This window comes from Temnothorax longispinosus, chromosome 9 (assembly GCF_030848805.1).
Source record: "Temnothorax longispinosus isolate EJ_2023e chromosome 9, Tlon_JGU_v1, whole genome shotgun sequence".
Lineage (NCBI taxonomy): Eukaryota > Metazoa > Arthropoda > Insecta > Hymenoptera > Formicidae > Temnothorax > Temnothorax longispinosus.
In genome coordinates, this window is record NC_092366.1 from 9,782,778 (window position 1) to 9,795,670 (window position 12,893).

The 12,893-nt window shown below is 34.9% G+C and overlaps 1 protein-coding gene and 1 long non-coding RNA gene across 12 annotated transcripts in view; one reads left to right on the plus strand and one right to left on the minus strand.

Annotated features, from left to right (window-relative positions):
* LOC139819673 (uncharacterized) overlaps nt 1-12,893 on the plus strand; it is a 40,970-nt gene that overhangs the window by 12,932 nt on the left and 15,145 nt on the right. For 5 of the 11 annotated variants that reach the window (XM_071789228.1, XM_071789226.1, XM_071789224.1 and 2 more), the window contains exons 2-9: nt 1,173-1,293; nt 1,413-1,505; nt 1,657-1,776; nt 1,896-1,988; nt 2,140-2,253; nt 2,372-2,464; nt 2,828-2,953; nt 5,899-6,240. In XM_071789228.1, coding sequence (XP_071645329.1) covers nt 1,688-1,776; nt 1,896-1,988; nt 2,140-2,253; nt 2,372-2,464; nt 2,828-2,953; nt 5,899-6,076 — 693 coding nt within the window. In that variant the 5' untranslated portion in view covers nt 1,173-1,293; nt 1,413-1,505; nt 1,657-1,687 and the 3' untranslated portion in view covers nt 6,077-6,240. Of the gene's footprint in view, nt 1-1,172; nt 1,294-1,412; nt 1,506-1,656; nt 1,777-1,895; nt 1,989-2,139; nt 2,254-2,371; nt 2,465-2,827; nt 2,954-3,076; nt 4,841-5,898; nt 6,241-11,097; nt 11,123-12,893 lie in introns of those variants that run through there. The other 6 variants (XR_011733793.1, XR_011733791.1, XR_011733792.1 and 3 more) reach the window with 3 other exon arrangements.
* On the minus strand, nt 6,439-7,999 carry LOC139819675 (uncharacterized). Its single transcript, XR_011733794.1, has 4 exons — nt 7,985-7,999; nt 7,355-7,473; nt 6,829-7,232; nt 6,439-6,743 (listed from the first exon to the last, which is right to left on the minus strand). It is a non-coding gene; the product is annotated as an uncharacterized lncRNA (long non-coding RNA).

The following is a 12,893-nucleotide window of genomic DNA, read 5'->3' on the forward strand; positions in this document are numbered from 1 at the left end:
GGTATAAGAGCCATGAGGTACGAGAAAAGAGGCAGAGAGAAAAAAGACGGAAGTTTAGTAAAGGCATCATGTTGGGATGAAAAGGACATGGATAAAAAGAAAAAGGATTTATATAATTTGGAACGAGAAAGATTTTATAATAATAATGGTTGGAGCTCTGAAGTAATAAAAGAATTAAATAATAAAGGCAAAAATACTAAAGGCTTAGTAAGAATAAGGGAACAGGACATTCAAGGGCAAATAATAAACAGTAAAATAGCAGAGGCAAGGTATGATACAAGGTACAAAGAGATAGAGGCGAGAAACAAAACACCTAGTTATTTATTAAAAGCAAACTTGGATAAAGTAAAAACAGGAGATGAGATTAGAGCAATGGTAAAATTAAGGTGCGGAAATTTAGAGGACACAAATAATTATTGGATGGACGAAGAAAATACGAAATGTAGATTCTGCAAAACAGGTAGGGACAACTTAGAGCATTATATAAGCGAGTGCAATATTACAAGTATGTGGTTTGAGAATCTAAGTAGGAATAACAAAGAGATATTAGTGAACATATGCGATGACAAATTTAGAATGGAAAAAGAAAAAGTGTTAAATAGATTATGGAAAAGGAGAGAAGAATGCTATAAAAAAGATAGGATAAAGGAAAAGAAAAAAGAGGAAGAGATAAGTCAGGAAGGAGCGTGAGTAGAGACAGTAATGGAAATAGCTTCAGAGCGGTTGTAAATAACAATGTATAGCGGCGGGTCCTCTTCTAAAAAGGAGATGTGAAGTTTATTGTTGTCGCTTTTCCGCGATGCCGATTGGTTCTCTTGCTGCGCTTACTTCATTTGCAGCTGTCATTGTATATTTTGACAGTTGTGTGTATCAAGGAGTTAATAATGTAATAGTAATAGCATAATGTTAAAGCTAAATAGCGCGCGCAAAGCGCGCGTCTGTAGTGTCTAGTATGTAAAAAAGAAAGATGGATGATGTGTGGATGGATGTGTGTTTTAAGTAAGAATTATAAACCAAGTCCTTTTTTGGCGTATAGCTGAAATAAAGACGTATTATTATAATAACATCTTACTATTTAAATATTTTGACTTTTCTGCATAAGAATAATTTACAATGTTAATATCTTAAATAATTCCATTTTTACATCACAATGACATCACATTTCATTGCAGACCAGGCACTTCAGCTTTAACGGTTTCTAATATGGGTCCCTCCTGCAGAAGATGGAATTCAAAAGCGGCCCGATCCACAGATTGTTAAACAACTATTAACAAGTTTAAAAACAATTAAAGAGTAATTACTCATTTTGCTTATATAATTCAATGTAATGGCATTTTACTAGAAAAATTTACAACTGTATTATTTTAAAAAATGGCTTTTTCTACATTTAATCATATTACATTTTAATGCAGAACGTGGGGAAGCGCTTTCAAGACTTTAGAGCAATATAGCCTGCCCGTTCCATCACCTGAACAAACGACAAAAGACACAAGCGCAGTAGATAAGTAATTACTTGTTTTTTACTTATAATGACTTATAACGTAAAATATAATAACATCTTACTATTTAAATATTATGACTTTTCTGCACAAAAATAATTTGCAATGTTAATATCTTAAATAATTCCATTTTTAATGACATCACATTTCATTGCAGACCTAGCATTTCAGCTTCAACGGTTTTTAATATGGGTCCTTCTGCAGAAGATGGAACTCAAAAGCGGCCCGATCCACAGATTGTTAAACAACTATTAACAAGTTTAGAAACAATTCAAGAGTAATTACTCATTTTGCTTATATAATTCAATGTAATGGCATTTTACTAGAAAAATTTACAACTGTATTATTTTAAAAAATTGCTTTTTCTACATTTAATCATATTACATTTTAATACAGAGCTGTAAAAAGCGCTTTCGAGAGTTTAGAGCACGATAGCCCGCCCGTTCCAACACTTAAACAAATGACAAAAGACTCAGACGCAGTTGATAAGTAATTACTTGTTTTCTACTTATAATGACTTATAACATAAAATATAATAACATCTTACTATTTAAATATTTTGACTTTTCTGCATAAGAATAATTTACAATGTTAATATCTTAAATAATTCCATTTTTAATGACATCACATTTTATTGCAGACCTAGCACTTCAGCTTCAACGGTTTCTAATATGGGTCCCTCTGCAGAACAGAGAATTCAAGAGTGGCTTGTTGCACGTGAACAACTAAAAACAAACTTCGTCGCAATTGATAAGTAATTATCGTTTTGTTTATATCATTCAATGTAATGGCATTTTACTAAAAACAATTACAACTGTATTATTTAAAAAAATTGCTTTTTCTACATTTAATCATATTACATTTTAATGCAGAGCTGTAGAAAGCGCTTTCAAGACTTTAGAGCAATATAGCCGGCCCGTTCCATTACCTGAACGAACGACAAAAGACCCTGGCGCAGTTGATAAGTAATTATACTTGTTTTTTACTTATAATGACATTGAGAACAAAAATTTGTTAATTCGAAAAAATATTTAGTCCGATACGTTCAACTAAACATTCTACTTAATTAACTAAACATTATTTGAATTAATTAATTCTTGATTAAAAGAACTAAATAAATTGTTGAAACAACTAATGTTTAGTTAACTAATTAAAATGTTTAGTTGAACGTATCGGACTAAATATTTCTTGGGATTAACAAGTCTTTTTCTCAGTGGACTTATGTCATAAAATATAATAACATCTTACTATTTAAATATTGATTTTTTGGCACATTGCTACAATATTTTAAATAATTCAATTTTTAATGACACCACATTTTAATGCAGAACAAGTTCTTCAACTTCAACGGGTTATGATATAAATCCCCCTGCAGAACGTAGAAGTGGAGATCAACCTGACTTGCAAACTCTATTATCTGAACAAACGAGGAAAAGAAAAGGAGCAGTTGATGAGTAATTATTTGCTTCTAATATTATTTTATACAATGTTACGTTCTTTTTCCAACGATAACAATTAATAAATATAAGAAATTATCTTAATGTATAAGAGCATTAATCTATAATGCTATAATACAGGAATACAGGATTAGAGGAACTGTGCCTAATATCGCAACCAATTTTTAAAAACCAAAATTTTGACTAAAAAGTTTTATAAGACTATAATTAAACCGCATCATTTTATTCTGGGATTATCGTAATATGATGTCCATGGCATGAATGTGTTCATTGTTTACTTTAATTATCTTTTGAAAGAAAACAAAAAAATAGCATTTTTTGTCGTCGAAAAAAAGTGTTCCTAATATCGCATCTTTATATTTTTGTTAAAAATACATATATGACACAATATATGCTGGAAATAGAAACAACTCACAATAGGGCACATAAGGTTGATAAAGGTATCCTCTTTTAAGGAGGTTGAAGCAGTTTGGTCAACTCTAGATTTTAGTTTGTAAAAAATATATATGATAGTATAGGATTTACCGCATGTGTGAGAATTATTTCAGATTTATTGACCATCCAGAAGCTGAGATATTAATTTCCAAAAATGCGTCGTTTTACATGGGGTTATATGGAGAAAGCGTTGACGGCGATGATTGATCCCAATTTTCTTTAATATCTAGTCTATATAAACGCTCAAAAAACGTGCCTACGCGTACAGTAAATTAATGCGAACATTTAGAACGCAAGAAAACACGTATTCACCATCTAATAACAAATATATTACAAGTTAAAGCGATCGAAATTAGACTGAAATAGCAGTTGATAGTTCGCGAGTAGGTAGATGTGGCAACGCAGCGTCGCCCGCGTTTTGGCTGTACCCGAATGCTGTCGGTATGTGCACATTTTTGTGGTTCTCTTCCGTGCTATGTCCACGATTTTTTTATTCTCTTTGGAAATAAAACCAAAAAATCATGAATCTAACGAAAGAAAACCAAAAAATTGTGAACATGACATAAAAGAGAACCCTAAAATCGTTGACATTACTACAAAATAGTAGACACAGCACGCAAGAGAACCAAAAACGTGCACATACCGACAGGATTTGGGTATAGCCAAAACGCGGGCACCTAACCTTATCCAGAATGACAGAAAATTCACCGGCATGTTTACGTTTAGCAACTGCCGTTACGTGCGGCTCAACATGGCTCCGGTAACTTAACCGGTCAACTTCGACTTTATTAATTTTCATATTTTTTTATCGTTTGTTGGTCGTTTGTTGGTGATTGTTGGCCTAATTACAACGTTTGTTGGTTCTTAATTTTTTTTTAAATTTAAAAAGAAAAATTAGCATTAAGTTAGCCGGAAAAATTTTATTTTTAATTTCAAAAAAGCCTAATCGATGCGTAATTGTTTGCTGATGATTGTTGGTCTAATTTTAGCGTTTGTTGGTTTATTATTAGTCTTAAAAACGAAAAATAAATGCCAGACAACAGGCAATAGGAACAAGAAATAACTAAAAAAATCGTTAATTACAACCTAAAAAGTTCGAATGCTATGATTGGTTGGCAACAGGCAATAGGCACAGAATTTCCAACGTGACTGAAACTCTGTGTCTATTGCCTGTGTCACTGTTTATTCTGCATTTATACATGATTTCTGATTTCTATTCCCTGTTCCTATTGCCTGTTGCCTGGCATTGTGCAAGAGGCTTTAACGACAGATGACGCGACGCGTGGAAACTAAGCCTAACGTCAATAAGGGCTCATGCACAATGCTGACAGGTGGGCAATTAAGGAGCAATCGTTTTATGTTGGATATACTTGCAGAAGACTGTGAGAAATGTATTTTTCCAAGAAAATAAACAGTTTTCTGCTAAAATATCATACAAAATTAATTATACGAATGGAGCGATTAAAAATCCCAATAGAGCGAAGCGAGAAATAGTTAAGATGGAAGCACATAAAATTGCAGGAGCCATGAGCAGAAAGCAGAAGCCATACGCGCATGCGCTATGGTATCCGTAAAAGCTCTAACAGATACCATCGCGCATGCGCATAGTTATGGTAGCATGCGCATGCGCTGCCGAGCCATAGTTACAATAGGCGGCCTTGTGAAATGATTAATTTGTTATTTTTTCAATAAAAATGCAATAAATCATTAAAATTATGATGGAGCAATAAGGAGCAATGAAGGAGCAATCGTTCTATGCCCTATAAAGTTGCATAGAGTTATTATAAATATGTTTTTCAATAAAAATTAAAAATTTTTCGTTTTTATTAAATATCTCGAAAAATAATAATCTTAAAAGGGGAGCAATCGTCGATTCTGAGGGAGCAATTAGGGAGCAATCGTTTGAGCTATAGTAAATTAAAAAATATGAACTTGCATTGCCAACTTATTTCCGGTAGTAATGTCAACGATTTTAGGGTTCTCTTTTATGTCATGTTCACAATTTTTTGGTTTTCTTTCGTTAGATTCATGATTTTTTGGTTTTATTTCCAAAGAGAATAAAATAATCGTGGACATAGCACGGAAGAGAACCACAAAAATGTGCACATACCGACAGCATTCGGGTACAGCCAAAACGCGGGCGACGCTGCGTTGCCACATCTACCTACTCGCGAACTATCAACTGCTATTTCAGTCTAATTTCGATCGCTTTAACTTGTAATATATTTGTTATTAGATGGTGAATACGTGTTTTCTTGCGTTCTAAATGTTCGCATTAATTTACTGTACGCGTAGGCACGTTTTTTGAGCGTTTATATAGACTAGATATTAAAGAAAATTGGGATCAATCATCGCCGTCAACGCTTTCTCCATATAACCCCATGTAAAACGACGCATTTTTGGAAATTAATATCTCAGCTTCTGGATGGTCAATAAATCTGAAATAATTCTCACACATGCGGTAGATCCTATACTATCATATATATTTTTTACAAACTAAAATCTAGAGTTGACCAAACTGCTTCAACCTCCTTAAGAAAGCCCATGGAGTTTCACAGACTATATAAGGTGGAGTGGTCAGCAATTTCAGCATCCTGCCTGGCCGATTTACTCTCGGAAAAGATATTAATTGTTTTAGTAAAAAGGAAATATGGTATAATGAACATTCCTAGAGGACAGAATTAGGAATACCGCAAGGAAGGACCATAACCGATTAAAGCATCACAATAATAGTTAGCAACGAATATCTTTAATTTAGGAATAAAATTAGACACAATATCACATGAGAGAAATTCGCTCTTAGTACATATCCTTTTTCTGTATCTGTATTAATAACGTAAGACACCTCTTCCAAAATTTCCAAACCTCGTTAAAACTATGAATTGCCACGCTACTTTTTATATCACAGTTCTGACTGAAATAAAACAAAAAATTGTCCAAACAGCGTTGTTCAACAGCTTTCACTGACAGCTGCTATTCGCTCAACGTGCGCAGACCGGTTCGGATGTGTTTTGTCCGGAAGGAAAATTTTTTTTAAGTATTGCGACTGTGTGTGTTACTGTCTGCATTGATCCGCACTCAGACTTAGTAATTTCCATTTAGACTTTGCCACGCTAACGGTGATTCAGACTTTGCTAATCAAACAGGGGAATATATGGCCGTATTGTCCGCCGTTGGGCGGCAGGAGCCGAAAATTTAAGAAGAAGAAGAAAACTGACAGCTGCTCACTGACAGAATCAAGGCTCTTCCCGTTCGCGAAGGGGAACGTCTTCAGAAGACTGGGCAACTTATTTTCCAAAAACCGCGCGTAAATTTCCCCGGTTAAGCGTGGCGGGAGAATATAGAGACCGATCTGAAAATCATAGAAAGAGTGTGATTTGAAAAAACTGCGAGGGAGACAAAGACGGAATTTCTTAACTTATAAACTTACTACTTACAATTCGGTTCGCTTTTATTTCTGCTCAAACATTTATCGACCAGCAATATTGAAACGCGCCTTGGTGAATGGCGTGCGGATTTTCATCTTTCCATAATAAAAAATTATGGGAGTTAAACACGCCATTTGATGTGAAGGTCGCTTATTCCGTCCATAGGATGCGGTCGGGGAAAAGAGCGTTCCGCCGACACTGCGCGAGGAACCCTGTGTATTTCGTCGATAATTAATATTTAAAGTAAGTCGTTTTATTTCGACCCAACTGGCCAATTGATACAGGAATTGCACGACGTTTCGACCGAATTCCGGTCCTTATAGAGTGCCTTTATTCGAGTTACACCGATCCGCATAACAAAATTAATTGCATCGTTGATGTGGTGTTCTGACTACATCAAGATAAACGCAAAGCTAAACACAAGAGAAAGAATTTATACATTTAACAATAGAAAAACTCTACAGAATTATTACAATATCACAATAGTCAAAATCAATAAAGTCAATTAACATTGTAAAATTAGTTAAAAGCTTACAATTCTTATGCGTTCCAAGACAAACGGTGATACATGAAATCAAAACGTCACCAGCCATATCGAGACACAACGTCCGAACAGTAAGACAGTCAAAGTCGAACTAAAGTTGTCAACGTAATCTGCGAATGACAAATAGCGCTCTGGGGGAAAAACGAGCAGAACCGAAATATGAAGAGCAAACTAAGTAATACCAATGACACGATTATAAATAGATGGCAGGCTCTCAGTATCGTTTTGTAAATTGATTGTGCAATCATGTTTTTTAATGAAAAACATTTAGGATATTTCTTTTTTTTTTTGAAATGCTTTTCTTTATATAAAATTTCAGGATGCTGCCACTTGAAATCATAATTGTGTGCAAGCCGGTGCTTACTCACAACAGAATGATTATCTACATTTTTCCTGATATCACATCGATGTTCTTTGATGCGTGTTTCTAAGTGCCTTTTTGTCTGGCCAATATATATATACAGCATCACAATTTGCACAATCAATCTTATATAAACTAACTCAGTCTGACTGAGATTCAGCAACCCATCTTTGCCCTTCCTAATCACACAATCTAATCTCTTCGGGATAATTAATATTTGTTAAAAACAGCGTAAACATTAAAGAAAATAATAAAAGTACCTTCACAATAATAAACGCGCTGCTTTCCATCTCTTGCAATAAGTTATTGCTGCACCCGTTGATAATGAAATCCGTTCTGGCGTAGAACCCGATATACGACGCTTTGGGAGAGACCTAGCATACCAGCGACACAGCGCCGCGCCGGCGCGCGCGGCGCACGGTAGGTCGTCTCTATATAGGGGTTCTCGGGGTTGTCCTGGAAATCCTCGAATGCTTGGAGGATTCTCTCTTCGTCAATTACGCGACGTTGCAATGGTGCACCAGCATGTCGCTAATGTGGTAAAAGAGATCCTGTCTTTCTGGCGCGTCGGACACATCCCAAAATTACGTTGTATATGCGGGATGTCGTTCATGCCCGGGGAATCGTTCCGCGTAAAGTCGAACGACGGCACGGACGTTTTCTCCAGCCATTCCGTACGTAATCAACATGTCGGTGTACTCTCGAGCAGTAATACATCTCCTTATAATTTATCGAAATATTCTCGAGAATTCACGCACGTCGGACGCTAGGCACGTATTGTCGTGGAGCGACAAACAACGTTAAGGGGATCCTGCAGCCGTATGATTTACCGACATTATCGTTTTTAGATGGATCTTTTACAGAATTAAAGTCCGCACAAAAATCTAGGGTGCTAAACGCGATTTTATATCAAAAACACCAAAAAATTAAAAATATTACTTATTGGGGCACATACACAAGCTGTCACCTGACGACAATATTTGCTTAAAACAAAAATTCTGCAGTTTATACATACATAATGTTTATCATCTACCCTTGGGAAAACATGTAGGAATAATATCGTGCAATTAGAAGTAAGATTCAATGCGTACAAAAAAAGATCCATCTAAAAATTATTTTAGTAATGCAAATACGGATGCAGGACAAAAAGAGCAGCAACAGTAGTTGCCGGATCTTGCGTAAGATGGCGAGCAATCGAACGACAAAGACAGATGTTATTTCGTTAGACGAAGACAGATATAGGAAAAACAAAATTAGAAAGGTTGACATTATCGACATCGAGGAAGTTTGCCTGTCACTGCAGGATCCCCTTAAGACAAAAGAATATTGTTAACTGCAAACGTTTGTTGTTTGTCGCTCCACGACAATACCCATCAGCGTCCGACGCTTCAATCCTGAAGAACCTTCGAAAGGTTTTAGTCATTGGTCATTGTTTATTCAAAAGTTATTAACAAATGTGACTGGAAAATGTGTTTTTGACAACATAAATCAAGATCAAAGTCATCGGCGTGGTGTAAATAATATCAAATTAAAGTAAATAATTACCAAATATTTTTAAGAAATAAGTAGCAATTACCAACCCCATTAATAAATTTGACTAGCATTAACAAGAATTGTTTTTCGACTGACAAATCACGAATTGTGCGAACATTATACAAGATCCACATCGGCAAACGACGAATTTTTTACGAACAGCGAACTGCGAACCATGAACTAGCACATGAAGTTTTAAAACGGCTACGATAATGTTGTCGCAGCTTATATCACAAAGTAGTTTGACTTAATATTTGCACTTATCCGCAATATAAATAACATTGAAAAAACGATTTCTATGATAAACCTCGAGGAAACAAGAGAGGATGTACGAATGATAATAAGGGAAAGTTATTAAGACGCAATAAGCATGTATCCAAAGGAATACATACGTAATTACGGATATATAAAAAAAAACTTTACCAAGGATCAAAGTACTATTGATTGATTTATTAATTTTTTTATATAACCATGATGTTACACACAACTGTACAAAATACGTATGTACAAGCGACACAGTAAAGCACGTTATGTCCGGGAGAAAAAAAACTCTTATAATGTCTTATATGTTCATATAAGAAGCGGTCTTATATGCTTATATATGAATTTTGGCCGCATAAGATCTTATATAGTCATATATGATTATATAAGATTATACATATAAGGATATATAAAAAATATCTCTTATAGTGTGTTATATGCTCATATAAGAAGCTATCTTATTATATATGAATTTTGGGCTGATAAGAGTTTATATGGTCATATATGATTATATAAGATTATATATGGACATATATATTTAAATAAGTCTTAGAAAATTGTTATATATTTTCAAATGTTATTTTTTAAGCGTGCCACTTTATTATAAGAGTGAACTTCACGATATAACTGATTAATCACAAAGACCTTATCGTGTTCATACGTTACTTACACGAAAACATAATTGACGAAATAAATATCTAGATAATTCTTTGATGTTCAATATAATAAAATAATTAAATATATTAATAATGAAAGAGAGAGATAAACTATATCGTTTGACTAGAATCATTTCACGATGGTCGAATACATATATCATTCACGAAAGCGATTGCGGAAGACCTTCTCAGAGATGAAAGCGGAGACTTGCCAGTAGGAATATTTTGACCTGCAATAGGTAACAGAATAATTATAAAAACTAGCAGTTTTATTGCTAAAGAATTTATTAAAGATTTAACGGCGAATGCGAGTCGGGCACGGAACGTGGTGCGCAAATAAAACTAAAACGTGTATTTAAATGTGACGAACGTTTCGGCTCTTCTTTCGAGCCAACTTCAGCATTTATTAAGAAAAGAAGATTTATTCTATTCCTGCAAAGCTCAAGGTAGGAAGATCCTTTCTTGAGGAGATGTCGTGACAAGCGAACTGGTACGCACCGTTATAGTGCACATTTCCACTCAAGGTCTGCAGCAGTCAAAGAAGTACAAAAATTGAAAAGTCGCAGTAGTTTTGACTACTTAATAAATGCTGAAGATGGCTCGAAAGAAGAGTCGAAACTTTCGTCACATTTAAATACACGTTTTAGTTTTATTTGCGCACCACGTTCCGCGCCCGACTCGCATTCTCCGTTAAATCTTTGACACTTTCACGAGTCTAATTATATTATTGAATTTATTAAATAACATTTATATTTAATAATTTTCAACTGCTTTGCATAATTATGTGTTGTGAAAGTCTACAATTGTAAAATAATAATAAACAATCGCGGATGTGCGTGTGTGCGTATGTCGCGTTTAGCAAACAATAAGTTATTTGATTCATGCGAATCTACATAAAAATGAATAATTAAGATTTCTTTCAGTTTTTTCTAGCACCAATGAACCACTTGTCGGGTGGATAGAGAATATGTTTGGGCCACTAGGCCTTATGGTGCCTTCGCTACTTGGAATTACAAGATTTTATCGTTATACTCCTGATTTTGGAACAGATATAGTGCCCGTCGACTTTGCGGTAATTTTTTAATCGCTGGTGCGTGGGACGTCTTTAATCAATTCAGGTATGATCAGGTACTTGACCAACATCTCCGTAGCTAATTGTGTAAACGATATTATTAGGCTTGCACGTTTATATTTGAGACAAACTTTTCAACTGTTTAAATGCATTTATTTCCCAATAATTGTACATTATAATATAGAATTTATATTTATATAATAAAGGGCCTAGCGGAGTAAGCATGTGAAATCGGCCCTTGATCATACAGAGCTGACATTAATGTCACAAGTTAGTACCAATATGATAAAACTTTCCACCAAATATTATTTTAAAAAAATTCATTTTTTTAGAAGTTATGCAGGGAGAAAGTAAAATAAAGAAATGTATTTTTCTCGAAAACCACTTGACCGATCTTGATGAAAAAAATATATGTTATGTAGACTAATAAAACTAATTAACAAAAAAAAATGTCCAAAATGTTTGCCAAAAAAAAGACCAAAAAAAAATATTTGAATTTTTTAATATTTTTTTTAGGGTAATATTTTCGAGGTACCACTTTGAAATTTTTACGAAAATTTCTCTTAAAGTGTCCACTATAACATATATTTTATTCAATTTTTTTTAAATTCTGGAACATAGTTAAATATACGAAAATCGTAAGCGTCGCGTCACTCCGGCGCACAGTGCAGTGCCATTCCGCGTTGCGGGTGTTTGATGTGACTTTAATAGCACATATGTACGTCTGCAATTAGCCTATAATATGTATACTTTTTAATTTTTATAGTTTCCAGAGTTTACCACGTGAAGGTTGCAGTACGGTTTTAAACTCCTTATCGGGGTGCTTTTTTAACGTGAGTCCCCTCGCCTCTCACTATATTTCCGTAAAATCGGGGTGCTTTTTTAACGTGAGTCCCCTTGCCTCTCACTACGTTTCCGTAAAATCGGGGTGCTTTTTTAACGTGAGTCTCTACGCCTCTCACTACGTTTCCGTAAAATCAGGGTGCTTTTTGAATGTAAGATCCCTCGCCTCTTATTACACCCTACACTTACGATTTATTTAATCTTCTTCACTATCACTGTCTATTACTGGAATGTTATTTGTTTTCTTAAACAGATCGCTCAGTATTTCTGCTGGTTTCAAAATTTTCGCTAAATATCTTGCATGAGATAGATAATATATAATTGCAGCAATATGACAGCAGCATCCAATTGTTCGTAGCCCATTAGCGATCTGTTTAAGAAAACAAATAACATTCCAGTAATAGACAGTGATAGTGAAGAAGATTAAATAAATCGTAGGTGTAAGGTGTAATGAGAGGCGAGGGGTCTTACATTCAAAAAGCACCCCGATTTTACGGAAACGTAGTGAGAGGCAAAGGGACTCACGTTAAAAAAGCACCCTGATTTTACGGAAACGTAGTGAAAGGCGAGGGGACTCACGTTAAAAAAGCACCCCGATTTTACGGAAACGTAGTGAGAGGCGAAGAGACTCACGTTAAAAAAGCACCCTGATTTTACGGAAACGTAGTGAAAGGCGAGGAGACTCACGTTAAAAAAGCACCCCGATTTTACGGAAATATAGTGAGAGGCGAGGGGACTCATGTTAAAAAAGCACCCCGATAAGGAGTTTAAAACCGTACTGCAACCTCCACGTGGTAAACTCCG